General features: G+C 40.3%; 1 protein-coding gene across 3 annotated transcripts in view; it reads right to left on the bottom strand.

Annotated features, from left to right (window-relative positions):
- corin (corin, serine peptidase) overlaps positions 1-20,688 on the bottom strand; it is a 241,591-nt gene that overhangs the window by 65,645 nt on the left and 155,258 nt on the right. For all 3 annotated transcript variants that reach the window (XM_043691602.1, XM_043691580.1, XM_043691591.1), the window contains exons 5-6: positions 12,085-12,198; positions 1,851-1,958 (exon numbers count right to left, since the gene is read on the bottom strand). In XM_043691602.1, the coding sequence (XP_043547537.1) occupies positions 1,851-1,958; positions 12,085-12,198 (222 nt within the window). The remainder of the gene's footprint in view (positions 1-1,850; positions 1,959-12,084; positions 12,199-20,688) is intronic.

The raw sequence follows: 20,688 nt of genomic DNA, 5'->3' as shown, positions 1-20,688 counted from the left end.
AGTAAAATCTCCTAGTAATCCTAACAACATTCCTTTTCAGGGCTCACACCAGTGAGTATTTCCTTCTTTTTCACATCTATTAAGATTAATTTAACTTTCACTTCAAATCCCTATCTTGATAGCTTCTTCCTGGAGCCTTCAGCAGCTGAGTTTAGACCTTCTCAGCCTCAAATAAACCCTTCAGAGTTTCAGCCAAACACATCTGGTCTAGATTTTTAAAGTAAACTCAATCCACTGAAGTAACTTCTTTCCAGGAGTCCTAAAACTACCTCCATTTCTCAGGAGCAGCTGTTTTGTGCATCTAGCTTCGGCCAAGGCTTCTGCAAAATTTCCTAAGCTGAAACTAAGATGTTTTTTCTCCCCAGGTTATGGGTTTTCCCGAAGCCCCAAAAAGATTCCAAACTCTTGTGCCTTATAACTTAATGCACTACCGAGTCTATTTTGTTGCTTGTAAACTTTACCAGTCTGAACAAATTCCCATTAGCCTTTACAAAGTATACCTCTCAGACCTTTTCTAATGAAATCACTGTGGCTACAGAATGCCTACAAGGTAATCATTAAAATCCTGCAGGCACACATAAAATCCATATGACACTAATTCAACATTCAAAAATCCAAAAACAATTTATATTGAATATATATATATATATATATATATAAATAAAATAGACATCACATATCACCTGTAAGTTCTATACAAATCACACAATTTTCTGACTGAGCTACCTTGTTATTCCCTCACTGCTGCTTGAGCAGAAACCTAGAACTCCCTTCCTAAACGTACTGAGTGTGCCCCTGGGCACAAGGACTGCAGTAGTTCAACAAGACAGCTCACATCTCATGATCAAATTTTAACAATTCTTTTAAAAGTTGTTAGACCTTCTTTCCCAAAGCTATTTTTGTGAAGTATTCCTGACTTTAGTAATCCCAGTTCAAGAAATTATTTCTCCTTTTCATTCTTCAAAATAATTCATTTATACTCACTGTTATTGATAAATGTTGACACACTTAATAGCACAAAAAGGACAGAACTCCGTTGTATCAAAAAATAAATCTGAAAACTTGTAGGTAAAACTTTAGCTAAAGAATCATTGAATTTTCTTTCATGGACTTTTTGCCTTGGATTGACAATACGTTTAGTTATAAGTAGCATTCCTCCACATGAGAATAACAAGTGATTCAGAATAACTGTCCAAATGATTTTGATGATTTGTAAATATTGATGTTACTTATTTTTAGAACGGAGTAGTAATTAAGTTTATGCTCTGTCTTTGGAAAGCAACAAATATCTTCTACTTCTCAGATTTTCAATGATAACTGAAGCATTTTTGATTCTTCCAGGATTCAATATGACAGGAATTGTAAGACTCGAGCTGAATTGTTTACAACAGATTAGGGAGGAGGCTTAGGAATTTTTCTATTTCCATTTTTCAGATGTTACATAGCCTCCTAGGATTCTAACATGGTGGTCAAAGAGCCCACACTCATTGAGAGCCATAAACGTGCTACCTTCAATATTGGTGAATATCAATGTCTAAAGCCAATGTCTAAGACAAATATAAGACCCATAATTTGCATACATAAAAAGGAAATAAAAAGATCTCCACTGCAAAGATGGTTCCTGGATCAATGTGATGCAATCAAGATGGGTTTTAAAGAAGTGCTTGGCTGGGTGGTCTGTTTCTATAATGTATTATCTGTGTGATTCTATGTGGTTTTACTGCAAATTACAATGACCATTATTAGCTACCTGTTGTAATCTACAGTGTATATAAGAGTTCAAACAGTCAAATTTGGTTACAGCAGGTTTCTGCTTCAAAACAGAAATGTAGATTTCATGCTCTACTTACCACAGTTTAGTTCATCACTCAGGTCCCCACAGTCATCGTAACCATCACAAGTGTTATTATGGTGGATACATTTGCCAGTGCCACACTGAAACTGCCCTTGGCTACAAGCTGCAACAAGAAAACAAAGACATAAGCAAGGATAAAATGGAAAACATGAATGAAATAGTGGCTTAGAAATTTGTCTCCACACAGACAGTTGCCTGAGGGTGGTAGTGAACCCAGGTCCCTGATGCTGTGAGGCACTGAGCCACCATACCACCCCAATTGCTCTGAGATAGTTGCATGATGATATTTTAAGACTATGATGACTGTTCTTGGGCAACGTCAACCATTTTCCTTCTCATCACATGTTGAGAATTGTTAATATAGCAAGTAGTTGAGCAGTTGAATCATAGAATCACCACAGTGTGGAAACAAGCCATTTAGCCCAAAGGATCCACACTGAACAGCATCCCACTCAGACTCATCCCCCCATCCCTGCATTTCCCGTGGCTAACCCACCTAGTTAAATATTAAACTAACTAGCTTGGGATTTTGGGAGGAAACTGTAGCACTCAGCGGAAAACCACACTGACACGGGGAGAATTTTCATACTCCACACAGGACAGTCGTTCAAGAGCAGAATCAAACTTGGGTCCCTGGTGCTGTGAGATAGCAGTGCTAACCACTGAGCCACCATGCTGCCCATTACTGAGCCACCTTTGAGAAAGTAATTGACTGAGTAGATATAAAGGGGAACAGGTGGGACTGACTGAAGGCTAGCAGCAGCTGTAAAACTGTACAATTAATGAATTCAGTCAACAAAGAAAGGTGTCTTGGTTTCTGTTTCATAAACTGGCTTGCATTCGAGCAGATATTGGTAACAGCGGATGGTTGCCTCAACGTGAAATTTGGAAATCAAACAGGAGATTGTAATTTGAGTTACTTTCAAGAAGAATGGCAGAACCAGCTGTAAAGTATGGGATATGTTTTCCCACTTGGTGTTCTTTGAAGTTGAAGCTTGGAAAATGAGGCAGATCCAAGGACACTGGTTACATACTTTCCAAACAAAAGCAAGTCACAGTCTTGCTCTGTTCCTTACTGCACAAGCAGGATCAGGTGTAAATTACTCTCAGAACTAAAGGCTCAAGAATTAGACACTGAGGAAGTTTTGGATAAATTATTAACAATAATGCCAAAATTTAAAAGAACAATGGTTTCTCGAGTATGCAAGTGATTGATGCCTTCATTGCTCAGATCTTTGAATATAGGAATTGGGACATCATATTAAGGTTGTATTGGATGTTGGTGAGGTCACTTTTGGAGTATGGTGTACAGATCTAAATTGGCGAGGATTCAGAAAAGATTTACCAGGATGTTGCCAGGACCGGAGGATTTGTATTATCAGGAGATGTTACTTTAGGTCACAGTTCTAGAAGGACTTCCTTACCTTCCTTTTAAAGAAAACATTTTTTAAAAGTAACCCAAATTCATATGCTTCTATTTTGGAATAGAAATTCTGAATATATTAATATATAGAAATTATACACTTTTCATTGCAAAAGAGCTAACTTTCATTTGTGTAAAGACCATTTCTTAATATTTTTGGGCTTTTTAAAATTCTGAAATGAAAAAGAGCTGCTTTGAAAGCCAGGGATTTATGAAGATGGCTTCATATGTTTTGACAATCGGAAATTTGATGCTGATTATGAACTCTGTGTAGCTGTGAGTTCCAGCAAAGTGCAGATGAACTGGAGTCAAGGGATTGTTTCCAAGTGAAGCTGACTGGTGTGGACCGAAGGCCAGTTATCCATCACAAAGTCCTCTACCTGATAACAACCATGTGAATAGTTATCTATGCATAAGATAGATTGCAATAAAAATTGCTTCTGACGGGGCAGCACAGTGGTTCAGTGGTTAGTACTGCTGCCTCAGCACAAGGGACTTGGCAATTCCAGCCTCGGGTGACTGTCTGTGCGAAGTTTGCACATTTTCCCCGTGTCTGCGTGGGATTTCTCCGGGTGCTCTGGTTTCCTCCCACAATCCAAAGATGTACAGGTTAGGTGGATTGGCCATGCTAAATTGCCCAGAGTGTCCAGGGATGTATAGGTTAGATGCATTAGTCAGGGGTGAATATAGGATAATAGGGTAGGGGAATGGGTCTGGGTGGGATACTCTTCAGAGGGTTGATGGGGACCTGTTGGGCCAAAGGGCCTGTTTCCACACTGTAGGGTTCTATTCTATGAATAAAAGAAAACAGCAGTTCTGCAGCAGACAAAAAAAAAATCATTCTTGTTCAGTTCTTTGTAGTAAGCCTCTTTAAACCTGAAGAAAATCAACTTTTATTTCCTCGGCAGATGCAACAAGTTGTGACTTTGAACTGGATAAGTATGAGACCTTTCATAAGTGGAACTGTGGAAATATCCAAGAAAAGGAAAGTCACAGAGAAACCTTCATTTCATCAAAAACCAACCCTTTGAAAGCAAAACATTGGATTTTTTTTTTAAAAATAGCAATTCTTGTTTAATAAAGAAACTTGGTCCATGCTTTCTATCAGCTTGGTGTAAAAATCAGGCAGCTTAGGGATTGAGTGCAGTTCTTTTAAAATTTTTAAGTTTGTGATGACTCCAGGAATAATGAGAGTTGATTCTAGCACTGCCTCAGTGAGAGTTGTAACATCCAGCAATGGAACCTGTGGTTTCCCCTGTATCAGGCTCACTCTTCCCTCCTACGACCAAATTTGTCTGCTAGGTACTTAGTTTATTCTGGTATTACTCCTCTGGGTTACTCATGGTAGCCTCCTTTTGCCCAATGTTGGCACCAACTTCCAAGCAAATTTGACTAGAAAATTAGCAAACAGCATTTTAACAAAGCTCATTCACTTGGATCAGTTGAACTCCCAGAAGGCAACTTTCAGGTGAATTGTCTAATTGCTTTGGCACGTTCCTCATTTTAAAGTTAAGTTCTAGTCCCAACTAGGAGTTTAATAAAAATGACAATTGGCTAAATGAGGAATAACCTGGTGGGGTCCTAGAGAATGCCCAAAATCTCAGTTTGCATAGTACAGGCATTAAATAGTGATCATTTAACCCTTCCTGGACCTAAACTGTTCTATTGACAGGAAGTTTTGTCATCTTAGCTATTGGAGAGCTATCAAGCACTTAATGAATGACAGAAATGGGCATCCAAAACATTGCGTGCTTGATCCAAATTACAATGTCACTACCGTTGGTCATCTTTAAGAATTAAGTTGTCCGCTTGATACACCTTGAATAGTTTAGAAATCAAAATAAAAAAACTAACACTACTAAAAGGTTTTTGAGTGATAACTAAGGTCAGATAGCAGGCAAATCCAAGATGGCGGCATCCTGTTAGGTTCACATTTGCTGGGCTCTGCGCCACAACATTGACCAGACAGAGCTGAACCCAACCCATTCACTTTACTGTGAGTAAATACACAGTCCAAGAGCTAGAAAACCTGCAAAAACTACTTACCTTTTTACAGAGGGAGAATGCCGAGAAAAGGTGGAAGCTCACCTGGGGCCGCAGTAAGGGCCAGCCCACTGAAGCAGCAGGCTTGTTTCAACAGACCCTGCTTGAAGAGCTGGCCAAATCTTGAGAGGTCCTGGAGAAGATTGAAAAAACAAATCGAAGAGAAGCTGGCTCCAATATCTGCTATGCTGCAAGACCTCGGGAAAAGGACCAATGCATTTGAGCGCCAGGTTGCAGGGGTAGAGGCAGAGACTGACTTCTCCAAGAGCTGGAGTGAAGTCCTGGAAACACAGGTCCATGGTTTTTTGGATCTGGTGGATAATCTCAAGAACAGGGCAAAAGAAAGAACCTGTGCATTATTGGCATACCGGAGGGAACGGAAGGTGAACGGGCAGTGGAGTTCTTTGAGAAGTGGCTCCTGGAATTCCTCAGTTTGGAGTCTGAGAATGGAAGGATAAAGGTTGAGAGAACCTATCGGATTGCAGCACAAAGGCTAGGTATGGATCAGTGCCTACACCCTGTCCTGGTAAGGTTCCATCATTATAAAGACATGCAGATGGTCATGATGGCTCCAGGGCCATGTTCTTTCAAGACTTCTCGATGGCAGTGGTTTGGAAAAGGAAGTCTTATGATGGTGTCAAGAAGAGATTGAGAGAGTCTGGGGGGTCCAATATTCTTTAAGTTATCCAGCGTTGCTTCGGATCAATCATAATGGATCTAGACATTTGTTCGACTCACCAGAGAAAGCGAAGAACTTTGTGGACATGTTGACTTAAGATAGACGGCCAAATAGGCATAAAGTAGAGATGTTCAGGTTTGTTCTTTAAAAAAGACTTGGTGGAGTCTCCTTGCTGGTAATAAGTTGTGTTAAATGATATCCTGGATGTATAGAGTATTTATTTTTAATTTCTAAGTTATGTTAAGGAATGGGTGGCATATTTATTTTTAATTTACTTGTCTATAGTACTAACTTTGCCCTTGTTTTTTATTTCCACCAGGTTGTCGGTGTATGTGGCAAAAGTGAGGACTGCAGATGCTGGAAACCAGAGTTTAGATTAGAGTGGTGCCGGAAAAGCACAGCAGGTCAGGCAGCATCCGAGGAGCAGTGGGGTTGTAGGATGTGTAGGTACCCCCTTTGAATGGAGGTCAATTTCTCTAATCAGTGCTTTTGGTGATTTTTTTTGTTTTTCTGTTATTGCTGTATATAGTTTTTGTAAGTTTTGTAGATTTGTTGGCTGCAGTTATTTTAGTTTATGTAGCTTTTGGGTTTTGTGGATTTTTTTAGTACAGCGATCTATAGTTTGGATTCTTCCTCTCTAGAGTCTAAATGGTGCTATAGAAGGTTATGGCGAAGGATGTGTTCAAGTGGTTTACCTGGAATATTAAGGGGAGTTATTCACCAGTCAAGAGGAAGATGGTACTTTCTAGCCTTAAAGGGAGAGGGTAGATGTTGCCTTATTACAAGAAACACATCTGGATGATTCAGAGCATTTGAAGCTGCAGCAGAATGGGTATGATTGGGCTTATTTTTCACTTTCATTCTAGTTAGAAAGGATCTTGCATTTAAGTTGTTAGAGTGTATTAAAGATTAGTTACAAAAATCCTTATACACAGGCGATTTGTAATCCTCGAGGTTCTGATACATGGGGAAGAATACGGGATCTTAAATGCTTCCTGTCACCTGGGTGTGTGTGCGTGTGTGCGCGTGTGTGTGTGCGCGTGTGCGCGTGTGCGCGTGCGTGCGTGCGTGCGTGCGTGCGTGCGTGTGGTGGATTTCAATTGCCTAATAGATCCTACGTTGGACAGATTGCCCAAAGGCCCTCTAATATCTTCTTCGTGATCAACACAATTAAGGGATGTGTGCGCCAAACTGGGACTGGTAGATGTTCAGAGGCACCTTCACCCTACTGGCAGGACTTCACATCATTTTCAAAACCACATAAATGCCAGGATTGATCTTCTTCTGAACCCTGCAGTGCATCTGGGCTCAGTGGGGTACAATTGGCAATATCACTATTTACGATCTCGCTCTTGGATAGCCTTTTGAATAAATTTAACACAGATTATAACATAAATGGAGAGGCAGTTCAGAGAAACAAATAACAAAACACTGTGGAATAGTGGCAGATTTTGGCAGTAAACTTAATTAAGAAAGTTTGTAAAAGTCCTGACTTCACATTGAAGATCCTTCCATTAGCTATGATAAATGGGATATACTTCAAACAGATTTAGCAACACAAAACTGGACATCTAAGTGGTGGTGTGAGCCATGATAAGCAGCAGAATTGTGTTCTGTGTCTTTAACATCATAGCCTGGCATACCCCCCATTGTACCATTAACATCAAGTTAGCATATCAACCATGGTTCAATGAACATTGCAAAAAGGCATGCCAGGAGCAGCACCATGCAGACATAAAAATGAGTTACCAACCTGTGAAGCTACAGGACTACTTGCATGTTATTACAGTTTAAGCATCAAATGATGGATAGACCTAAGTGATCCAATGCCCACAAATCAGATTTAAGCTCGACAGTCCTGCAACATCCAGTCACAAATGGTAGTGGACAATTAAAGCAGCTCAGGGGGAATCCAGCATATCAGTGTAAAAGATAAGACCAAAGCATTTACAAGTATCATCAGCCAGAAGTGAATGGCCTATCTCTGCCTTTTCCTGAAGTTCACCAGCATCGCAGATGCCAGATTTCAATCAATTTGATTCACTCTGTGATATCAAGGAATGAGTAAAAGAATCGTTTATACAAAGTATGGGCCCTGCCAACAGAGCTACAGCAGTATTGAAGACTTGTGCTTCATAATTAGTCACAAACTTAGCCGAGCTTTTCAGCTAAAACAATGACATCTCCCTGGCAGTGTGGAAAACCTCCCAGGTCTGTTCTGTACACTGAGCAGAATACATCCATTCTCCATTTTCAACATGCTGAGGGTTACCATTTACCAGATGTGCAACTGGACTAGCCATATATATATTAGAACTACAAGAGCAGACTAAAATTTGGGAATTCTGCTATGAGTAACACTCCTCCTAATTCCTCATAGCCCATCCACAATCTACAATTCACAAGTCAGGAATGATTGGAATACTCCTCACTTGCCCAGACGAGTGCCGCTCCAAGAACACTCAAGAAACTTGACACCATCCAGGACAAAGCAGCTTGTTTGATCAGTATCTCATCTAATACCTTCAATAATCTTACATTCATGCACAGTGGCAGTACTATGTACTAGCTATAGGGTGCAATGCAACAACTTTCCAACTGTGCTTCAACAGCACCTCCCAAGCCACTGAGAAGGACAAGGACAGCAGATATACAGGACCACCATCACTTGCAAGTACTCCTCCATTACACTGACCATCCTGATTTGGAACTATATTGTTGTTCCTTCAGTGTCATTCGGTCAAAATCCTGGAACTCCCTCCATGACAGCCCTGAGGGTTCCTCTACAACACATGAACTGCAGCAGTTCAAAAAGTCAGTTCTCCATCACCTAGTCGGAGGCAATTTGCAATAGGCACGGTGGCACAGCGCCAGAGACCCGGGTTCAATTCCCGCCTCAGGCGACTGTCTGTGTGGAGTTTGCACGTTCTCCCCGTGTGTGCGTGGGTTTCCTCTGGGTGCTCCGGTTTCCTCCCACAGTCCAAAGATGTGCAGGTAAGGTGAATTGGCCATGCTAAATTGCCCCTAGTGTTAGATAAGGGGTAAATGTAGGGGTGTGGGTGGGTTGCGCTTCGGCGGGTTGGTGTGGACTTGTTGGGCCAAAGGGCCTGTTTCCACATTGTAATCTAATCCAAAATGTTGGCATGTAAAGCAATGCCCACATCCCATTAATGAATCAAAATAAAAGTTATATTTTGTAGAGAGGGAGGAAATGTGGCAACTGAATTGGTTCTGTCAAGAAGGATGAGAAGGTCAGAAGAAATTATGGGAAGGCAGGAGAAATGAGCTCATTAGGACTGGAAGACTGACTGACAGAAGGAGATGCAGAAAGGTGATCAACCAGCTTTGTGAGAGCCTCAAGTAAAATGAGAGAAGACAAAAAAGGAAAATAAAAGACAAATTATTACATCCTAGGTGTTATAATAGTCTGAGAGCTACTCCTCAGAAGTATACTCCTCCACTAGAGAGTAAAGAGCTTTGACATTTTCCTTTATTCTCATTCAATGTCTTTCACCTCCAGACTCAAATTTTCCAATATCCTGTCGTTGTGCATCATCTCTGAATTCAACTTTTCTAAAACATATCTGCTGATACCTTGCATCACATTGAATCTTGTTGTTCAATAATATTTTCCTTACTGACTTATGTTAGGATCTTGACTGCAAAGAACTGCATTTGAAATCCCTATCTTCATTTTCAAATCTCTCAAAGAATCAGCCTATCCTACCCTTGAAAACTCTTGATTTGTCTTATATTATCTTGAGGTATATCCTTTGAATTTATATCTTCCTGTGTGCTCTGTGATCTGACTCTAACTTTTTGCATACCCTGATCTGAAGAAGAATTACATTGATCTAATTGGAAGAACAAACTTCCAAATAAACCTGATGAACTAAAACCTGGTGTTGTGCGATTTTTAAACTTTGTCCACCCCAGTCCAACACTGGCACCTCCACATCATGCAAATCTAATGTTAGCTTTGTTTCTCCCTCCACTGATTCTGACAGACTGCTGAGTTTCATTATTTTCTTTATGCACACCTTGTTCCGTTAGTTGCAGATCCTTAGTTGCTTGGTTTTACATTTTGGAATTCCTTTCTTAAAATACTTCACTCCTCTCTCTACATTTACCAAAATTCTATAAACTCTTACTTTAAACAAAGCTCTTGATGATCCCTCGAACATCTATTCCTTATATTGACATTTTTCTTCCTCTTTCTGTCAAGGACTTTGGGCCTTTGATGTAAAAGATATCCCAAATCTAATTTAGAGTAATTTTACATAAAATGCTTTGCAAAATCTGCAGATACGTACTTATACAACTCCTAAGCAAGATTAACTAGAATTTCTTGCCTGCCACTGGCAACAATTAGATTTTGTTTGAGCATAACAAAGCTGTTGCCAGTCTTGAGGTTATTTTTTATGTCTGTCAGTTTGATTGGTATCATGAGATATTTCATGAATATTAGAGTATACAGGTTTTTATTTTAATTGCTTGTGTGAGGTATGATTAGAGACATATTGTTGCAGTGATGCGTACAGCTCAGTCAAGTATTAAATACATAACAACTATAATAACCAGTGGTTGAAACATAGTCCCCTCGTCAGGGATTGCCCAACATCCTGAGGTAGCATCATGGTGCCACCATTATGTTGTGCTGTAGTTAATCTTCATCCAGAGTAACTGCAATATCCACTACATTAAATTGTACTAAGTCCTAAATTTTTTTTAAAAACTAGTCTTTTCTTTAACTCTTTCATTCATGAAAGACAAAAATAGAAATATTCTCATTATATGTGTTCACACCACAGACAACAAACCTGATCACTGCTTCCAGACAGGACAGGAGAACAATCATGAGCTCCAGATTCTTCCTTCCCGACAAACATTAGGCAATTCAAATCCCAGAGATTTCACAGAGCAAAAAGGAAGACTTACAGCTCAGCAAGTCTGGCTTTCTGTGAGAGCAATTTTAACTGATTCCACAACTTGGATTTTCTTTCTCTTCAGGTACCAATCCATCTCCCTTGTGAAAGGCACCATTGCACTTGCCTCCAAAGCAGTGCATTTTGGATAGGATTCACAAAATTGATTGCAGAAATGAGAAACTTTCATTACATAGATAGCTTAGAGAAGTTGGGACTGGCTTCCTTGGGAGATTTGACAGAAGTATTCGAAATAATAAGGTCTCTAGACAGAGTAAATAAAGAAAAGCTGTCACAGATGAAAGGATCGAGAATAAGTGGGCACAAGTTTATAGTAACTGAGAAAGGTAGCAATGGAAACTCAAGTAAACTTATTTTGATGTAGTGAGTGGTCAAAATCTGGAATGGGCTGCCTGAGAGTATCATGGATTCTATCGAGATTTTCAAGCAGCAGTTGGATTATCTGAAAAAAAGTAGAATATACAAGATCACAGGGAACAGGTGACGGAATGGTTCTAGATTAATTGCTACTTTAGACATCCAGATCAGACAAGAAGGATTAAATGGCGTACTTCTGTGCTGTATCAATTTTGTGATTATAAACCCTAACCACTCACTGGATTAAAAAAAGTTTTCCAATGTCACCTTTGGTTCTTTTCCTAATTTCCTTAAATCAGGGTTTCCTGGCCTGCGAGCCATCAGCCAATGGAAACAAATTCTCATCAGACTACTTTGTCGTGAGCCTTGATAATTTTGAACACCTCAGTCAAATCTCCTCACAACTTTATGCAGAAATGCTGGGACTAGAAACTGACAGTCGATTTTGAAAATTGGCAACATATAAAAGAACTTCTGTCATTCGAAACAGAAAATGCCACACTTGCTTTTCTTGAAAGTTTCCTGTCTCAGGCAATTTTCTTCAGAATGTTCAACATGAAACTAGCACTAAGCTGGCAATATTAAGGTATATGTGTTATCCAAAGAGTAGTATCTAGAATCAGACATACAACATATCTTAATCCATTACAATAAAAGTCACCATTTGAGATGTATCTAGGTTTTACATGTATAAATCTTGCTTAACTCCATATAACATTTGACTTTTTAGCAGTATAATTATTGTCAGTAGTCACTACATAGAGAGAAATGAAGGACATACCGCAGTCTGCCTCATCACTCCAGTCATCACAATCATTGTAACCATTACACAACAGCTTCTTTTGGATACAGAATCCACTGCCACACAAGAATTTGTCCAGCTCTTTGCAAGATTCTGCAAGGAAAAGAAATAAAGGTGCATTAAAAACTCTGGAATTTATGCGCATTGTTATTTCTGCTAGATTTCACAACTATACCATGGACAATATATGTGGTGATGCCTTTTAAAGTAGGATAACTGGAACATTTCATGTATCTTCAAAACCCACGGCCACTTCCACCCAGACGGATAAGGGCAGCAGATACATGGGAGCATTGCCACCTTCAAGTTCCCCACCAAGCCTCTCACCATGCTCACCTGGAATATATCCCCATTCTGTCAGTGTCATTGGATCAAAATCCTGGAATTCCTTCCCCAGCAACATTATGGATCTGTCTATACCAAATGGACTGCAACACTTCAAGAATGCCACTCTCTACAGTGATTGGAATGAGTTTAGCCAGGTGGACCTCAGAATATGAGTTCCCTGATTGAGGCTGTTAATCTGGTCCGATCAGGGAGCCCTGCCTGACAGATAAGCGCTGACTCTGAGGGAACTGAATCAGTGTCATGGACTGTCCACATGTAAATAAAGGGTGGCTTGGTGATGGGATATGTGCCTCTGTGGACTTCTCAGTGTTGACGAGAGAAAATCTTGCTCCTGAAGAAAATTGTTCATGTCGTGTTTTAGTTGGAGTAACCATTTCTAACATCATGCCATTACTTGGGAAGCTTGACTCGTTTGATCTTGCCATCAAAGACTGGGCCCAATAGGTGGAAATATGCCTTCCTTTTCTGGGCAAGTGACATCAGAGCACATGAAAAACAATAAGTAATTCTCCTGACAGCTTGTGAACTCATAGCCTTTTAGTTATTGGAAACCTAAATTTCCCTGAGGTACCAGTAACTAAAACCTTTCAAGAGTTTACAGATTTAGTTAAGGAATATTATGAACTGAAGTCTACTCTAATTCTGAGCTCCTATCGATTTTACTTGGCAATTCGATAACCAGGAAAATCCATACTGGGAATTTTGACAAGGTTAAAATGACAGGCATGGTGATTCAGTGGTTAGTGCTGCTGCCTCACACCACAAGGCACCTGGGTTCAATTCCAGCCTTGGCTGACTGACTGTGTGGAGTTTGCACATACTCTCTGTGTCTGCTTGGGCTTCCAACAGGTGCTCACTGGTTTCATCTCACAGTCCAAAGATGTGCAGGTTAAGTGGATTGGGCATGCTAAATTGCCCATCATGTCCAGGGATGTGTTGATTAGCCATGGGAAATGCAAGGTTACAGGGATAGAGTAGGGAGGGATGGGTCTGAGTGAGATGCTCTTTGGAGAGTCAGTTAGGACTTGTTGGGCCGAAGACCCTGTTTCCACACTGTAGAGATACTATGATTTAAACAAACAGTAAAATGCTTTTGGCAGCTGGATAAGCACTCTATCTGTGAGATAAAGGATTTATATGCAAAGTTGGCAGGGAGACTGTCCTTCATAAAGGCATGCATACTTTCAATTGCGGTTAGATTAGAATGCTCAGAATTAATACCCATAAGGGTTTGACCAATATACGAGACTGCATTTGGGGTGTAAACAGCCTGTGCAATATTTCAGCAGCACATTTTACAAAGGGAGAAAGTGGGGACTGCAGATGCTGGAGATCAGAGCTTAAAAATGTGTTGCTGGAAAAGCGCAGCAGGTCAGGCAGCATCAAAGGAAAAGGAGAATCGACGTTTCGGGCATAAGCCTGAAGAAGGGCTTATGCCCGAAACGTCGATTCTCTGTTCCTTTGATGCTGCCTGACCTGCTGCGTTTTTCCAGCAACACATTTTTAAGAACATTTTACAAAGTCCAGCCCAAGTCATCATTTATGTCAATGATGTGATAATGACAGGGAAGACCATGAAGAAGAACTTAGAGAATTTGGACATAGTCCTTCGATGTTTCGCCTAGGCCAGCTATGCCTTAGAAGGGAAGAATGTGTATTTCATGCATTCCAAGTGACCTGCTTGGGCTACAGACTCGACAAGACCAGGAAGGAGAAACAACAGCAGGAACACCAATGCTGGCACAAGACTCTGCTAAGCTAGAGAGACAGTTTGCTTCAGGGGAAGAAATTTGGGTAGGAACCAGGGGAATGGCCCTGCATAGTTAACAGGCATGGTTAATTCAAGGTCAGGTCCAGTGACGTATAAAGCTTGTGTAGGTGTGACAGTCCAAGTGCAAGAGATCAGTTACTGTGCATTACACACCACACAGAGTTGGATGAGCCTGACCCAGTGCTAAAACACCCCAGGTGAAGCTATAAGAAAAAGGAACAGGCCTATATCCTCAGACTCAGTGGAGGAGAGATTTCATGATTGTAACGAGGTTAGCCAGGTGGGCTCCCTGACTCTGGCTGCAATCTAGTCCAATCAGGGAGCCCTGGCTGACAGATAAGAACAGGAGTTATCCTCTCCCTTCATGTAAGCATTGCCTTTATCCGTCTTTGTTTGTTAATGGATCACTGGCCCACATGGGACTTTCCTGGTGGTGGAAGAAATGGAATAAAGTTTCTGCACAGTTGTGTTTTTTTTCTGAGTCACCACATTTATACATAACCACAGAAGACGTGGGGAGTACATAAGCACTACTGCTAGGCCCCATCTTGGGCGCAGTGAGAGAAAAAAAATAAACAGGAGATTTGGAAGGTCTCTTCAGACTCAGGATCAAGATCTCAAATACATCACGTTGACTGACTCTCCTTTGTCTAACTTGCTCATTACTTCTGCAAAGAATTCTAACAGATTTGTCAGGCATGATCTCCCCTTGATTAAGCCATGTCAAATCAACCCTATTTTACCATGTACTTCCAAGTACTCTGTAATCTTATCCTGAATAATGGATTCTTATATTTTAACAATGGCCAGTTCAGGCTAACCAGCCTATAATCTCTCAACTTCTGCCTCCCTCCCTTCTTAAACAGGAGTGTTACATTAGCCATTTTCTAGTCCTCTGGGACTGCCCCTGTATCTCCAGTGATTCATGAAAGATCACCAATGTCTCCATAATTTTCTCAGCTATCCCCTTCAGATCTTTGGGGTGTAGTCCATCTGGTCCACCTTTAGACCTTTCAGCTTCTCTGGTGTCTTCTCCTTAGTGATGGCCATTACACTCAACTCTGTCTCCTATTTTTCTTGAAGTTCTGGTATGCTGCTGGTGTCTTTCACTGTGAATACTGATGGAAAGTACCTATCCAGTTCCTCTGTCATTTCTTTGTTTCCCATTATTACTTCTCTAGCTTCATTTACCAGTGGTCCAATGTCAACTCTTGCCTCTTTCTCATCTTTTAGATATCTAAAAAACAACTTCTGGCATCTTTTATAAAACAAATTAGCTGACCCTCATAACTCATCTTTCCACCCCTACCCCCTCCCCTCCCTGATTGCCTGTTTTAGTCCTCTTCTGGTTTTTAAAGGCTTCCCAATTCTCTGGCTTCCCACTAATCTTGACCACATTGTATTTTTTTCTTGTGTTTTCAAGCTGTCCCTGAACTTCCCTTGTCAGCCATGCTTCCCTTATTCTCCCCTTCTCCTTTCTTCTGTTGTGGCTCCCAACCTATCCACAGAAATGCAAACCATTGCTGCTCCACTGTCTTCCCTATCAGGCTCCCCTTCCCTCATGTCTCTGTGGTTACCTTTATTCAACTGAAATACCTTTACTCAATTAGTTACATATAATTCCAGCTTCTCCCTCTCAAACTGCAGGGTGAATTCTATCCTATTATGCTCACTGTCCCCTAGGGGGTTCTTCACCCTAAGCTCCCTAATCAAATCTGCCTCATTACACATCACCAAATCCAGAATTGCCTGTTCTCTAGTGGGCACTACCATAAACTGCTCCAAAAAGAAAAATCTCGTAGACATTCCACAAATTTCTTTTCATGGAGTCCACTTGAGTCCAAATTTTCCCACTCCGTCTATGTATTAAAGTCACTCATGATTATTGTAATCGCTCCTTTCTTAAATGCCTTTTCTAGCACTTGATTTATTCTTTCCCACATCCTAGCTACTGCTAGGAGGCCTTTTGTCCCTTTGCAGTTTGTCAACTCTACCCACACAGACCCTATGCCCCCGATAGCACTTCTTGCTATCGATTTAATTTCACTTCTTATTAACAAGGCAACCCTGACCTCTCTACCCATTCTTTTGATAGGACATTGTTCCTTAGATATTTAATTCTGAACACTGATTCCCTTGCAGCTGTATCTCTGTGATACCCACAACCAATTTCAATCTGTGCTACAAGCTCATTTACTTGGTTTTGAATCACAGAACACAGGACATAATTTTACATTCATATTGTTGACATTATTAATTTTCATAAATTTGAACAATCTGTAATATGTATTTATTCAACATTAAAGTACAGTTTAAGATTAGATTCCCTACAGTATGGAAACAAGCCTTTCAGTCCAACAAGTCCACACCAACCTTCTGAAGAGCAACCCATCCAGACTCATTTCCCTACATTTACCCCTGACTAATGTACCCAACACTACGGCAATTTAGCATGGCTAATTCACCTGACCGGCACATCTTTGGATTGTAGGTGGAAACCGGAGCACCCAGAGGAAACCAACGCAGTCACGGGGAGAATGTGCAAACTCCACACAGACAGTCACCCAAGGAGGGAATCAAACCTGGGTCCCTGGCACTGTGAGGTAGCAGTGCTAACCACTGAGCCATCGTGCTGACCCAAATATTAAGATAATAGTATTTCAAAAACAACAATGCCACCTTATAAGACAACAGTTATCTTTTAGCTGTATTAATGAATATTTCCCCGTCATTTTTTTTAATTCATTCATGGGATGAGGGTGCATTTATTGGCCATCTCTAATTGCCCAGAGGGAGGTTAGGAGTCAGCCACATTGCTGTCGGTCTGGAGTCACACATAGGTCAGACTACCTAAGGAAAGCAGATTCCCTTCCCTAAAGGACGTTAGTGGACCAGACGGGCTTTTCTGACAATTGGCCATGGTTTCATGGTCATTAGATCCTTAATTCCAGATTTTTATTGAATTCAAATTCCACCATCTCCAGTGATGGAATTCAAACCAGGGTCTTCAGAACATTACTTGGGTATCTGGATTAACAATCCAGCCATAATATCATTAGGCCATACCTGCCCTCTTAAGGGGTAGGACCCCTTCGGGGACAGTGACCATTATATGATAGAATTCAGCTTCACTTTCAGTAGGTTATTAAAAGCATGCTGTACGATGACATATTAGGGGAAGCCTGCAGCATAGATTTGAATACCTGGGTTTTGGAACCTTTATATTTTATTTGTGAAATCCAGTTCCAAGATGAACATTAGCTTTGTTTTCTATCAGTCAGCCAATTTTTTATTCATGTTGCTGTTGTCACTTTTACTCAATGAGTTATAATGATAATTTGTGTCACCTGTGTCCAAGGTAATTGTTAACAATTATTATAGTCCAAAAATGTGCAAGTTAGGTGGATTGGCCATTGGTAATTTAGGGTTACAAGGACGGCTGGGATGGATATTGATCTGTGTGGGATGCTCTTCTGAGGGTGGGTGGGAGTTGATGGGACTAATGGTCTACTTCCACATCGTAGGGATTCTATGATAAAATAGAGACTGCTACATATATCTTGTACTGAAAAGATCCAGTCTCTCCTTTGATCAGTTTGTGCAGATTAATTGTGTCTTATATGTCCTTTATGACAGTGTAACCTAGGTATGGAATAACGGCCTCCCCTTTTGTGATGGATTAGTTACTCTTGTTTACTGCAGGCGTGGTTCTGCAATCTCTCCAAACCTACCAGAGCAAAGCTGACAAAATAATGCTCGAGTAAAATTCGTGGTTGTTATTTCAGAGTGGAGAATTAGAATCATTTGCCTCAATAAATATCTCTAATTTTTGCATAATTGAAAATATCAGTAGATCAGCTTCCTTAATTGAATCAGTTCTACTCTTACTGTTCTTCTCGCATTTCTAATGTCGGTAAGATCCTGAGTTTAAATGTTTCTTTGATTATAGCTTCTGCATAGACAGTAAAGAGGACAGGACCTGTGTCTAATCAATTTTCCTATTGCTTCTCAGATACTCTCATTTTTGCTGTTTTTCTCATGTACAGCTTTCTCCTGAATTATCCATTTCTTCAGTCTACTCCAATGTCTTTCAGTAATGTTAAGAGCTTGATCTAATAAATCCAGATGAAAATCTACAAAATACACATAGCATGGCATTGGCTTCTTTCTTCAGGTGATCATTATTGCTTGCACGAAGTCCTGTGACATTCTCATGGAAAATAATTGTCTTTGCACAGTTTCGCAAGCATTGATGCTGCATTTTTAAAAATATTTTTAATCAGCTCTGCAGGTATTTCATTTATTTTGTTTCTATCTCATTTCTTGCTATTCTTATCTCAACCTGTAATGTACCTTGTCCAATGAAATTTTGTCAACATTACTCTCTTTAGCTCAGTCTATGTCTATGCAGAAACAATGATTAAGAAGCACTTAAAAGCAAAGATTCTGGTGTGAAGATTATAGGGTGAATGATAAAATTAGTTAAATTTGAAGATGAGAAAGAACTTGTAGCAAGCACAGAAGGATTATAAGAACTAACAGATGGAAAAGTAATGCAGGCATGAAATTAAGAATAAAAGTGAACATTGGCAAAACCAATGTGATTCATATCCAAAATCATCAAGGAATGCATGCATATAAGGAAGAGAACTGGAAGTAATGCAAGAATTCAAGTAGTTAAGAAGAAGCATAGTATCTGCAGATAGAAAATGTAACTGAGAAATAGAAATAAGAATGGCAATAGGAAAGGTTCTATTTAGTAAGAAGAGATGGTTTTGAACTGGAAAGCTGAATAAACAACATGTAAAAAGCTTGGCTTGGCCTGGGAGCTGAGATGTGGACATTGTGGAAAGAGACCATTTTGCTAAACAACTTTGAAATGCAGGTTTAAAGGAGAATGGAAAGAATCAGCTGAACAGACAAAGTAACAAATGGTGAAGTGCTGAGGAGAATGGACGAATAGGGCCATTTTCTGAATATAATTTGAAAGAAGCAAAGAGTGGACAGAAGAAAACTTGAGAGTAAATGGATTGGTAAGAGATAGTATTGATGGAAGATTTCAAGTGTAAAGTGGAAGGAGGAGGAGAATATCAATGCAGAATGGCTTGAAAATTGAAGGAACTCATTGGAAAATGGAAAGACTGTTACTGAACAGAGTGACATTGACAAGTGCCCTCAGGTGGAGAACATGTCATAAGGATGTTGATGAGTCTTAGTAATATCTCTCTCAGATCTCCTTCATCATTGCCAGGATATGTCTCATAATCTTCCATGATTCTGCTTAGTCAGACAGGGATCAAAGACTTTCTGACATAGGGAGAGGCATTTGCTGTAGACAGGTAAAATTGTTTCTTTTTAGCCCTCGTGAAAAGCAACTATATTCTGGTATCTTAACCACACGTTAATTGTGCTTTTTTAAATATAAAAATGAGAGAATGGGTTTTGTTTCAGAAATCAAATATTCAAAGTTGTTTTTACAAATCTCACTTGTGGAAAATCATGTAGTGTGATATGGTTCAATTAGTGCTTGACCAAGCTGCACCAAAATGTTTGCTAAGTGATAGAAGAGTTCAGCAAGTGACATGCATTTCAATCAATCTTAAAGTGCTACATTACAGGCTTGTCAACAAAGATAAAGCCCATGGAACAAAAGAGACATTAACAGCATGGATGCACTTGGCTGAGTGGTAGAAAGCAAATAGCAGTAGTAACTGGTTATTCCATTGGACTGCAGTAAAGTATAGAGTGGGGTTCCCCAGAAATCAGTACTCTCACGCCTGGGCTGAATCTTACAGTATTTTTGATGAGGTCTGAGTTGCCGCAAATCTTTGGAGTGTTCCTCTTTGCAATGCCAATGGAGATTGCTCGCCATATCTTATCAATATCACCCAGCATTAAATACTTCCCTGCCTTGAGTGATTCTCACTCCATTTTATCATGTGCCATTCCCCAAATAGCTTGTCATGCTGGAATATCCCAGTATTGACTGTTATCCCTAGCTGCAGTCATTTTTAAAAGGCTGTTGAGCACATGGACAAGCACTGTCAGTCCAAAGATTTAGTAAGGGAGGTCGTGCCTGACAAACCTGTTGGAGTTCTTTGAAGAGGTGACAAGTAGGTTAGACTGGAGAAACCCAGTGGATGTCCAGTGGTGAGGCCATACTGGATTTGGTTCTGGGTAACGAACCAATCGTGTGTGTGCATGAGAGAATGAGAGTGTGTGCACGGGAGGCTGCTGAGCAAGGTGAGGGCCCATGGTGTTCGAGGTGAGGTACTGGCATGGATAGAGGATTGACTGTCTGACAGGAGGCTGAGAGTTGGAATAAAAGGTTCTTTTTCGGAATGGCAGCCGGTGACAAGCGGTGTCCCGCAGGGTTCAGTGTTGGGGCCGCAGCTGTTCACATTATATATTAATGATCTGGATGAAGGGACTGGGGGCATTCTAGCGAAGTTTGCCGATGATAC

The sequence above is a fragment of the Chiloscyllium plagiosum genome, chromosome 1 (genome assembly GCF_004010195.1).
Source record: "Chiloscyllium plagiosum isolate BGI_BamShark_2017 chromosome 1, ASM401019v2, whole genome shotgun sequence".
NCBI classification, from domain to species: Eukaryota; Metazoa; Chordata; class Chondrichthyes; order Orectolobiformes; family Hemiscylliidae; genus Chiloscyllium; species Chiloscyllium plagiosum.
This window is presented reverse-complemented; position numbering and strand designations above follow the sequence as displayed.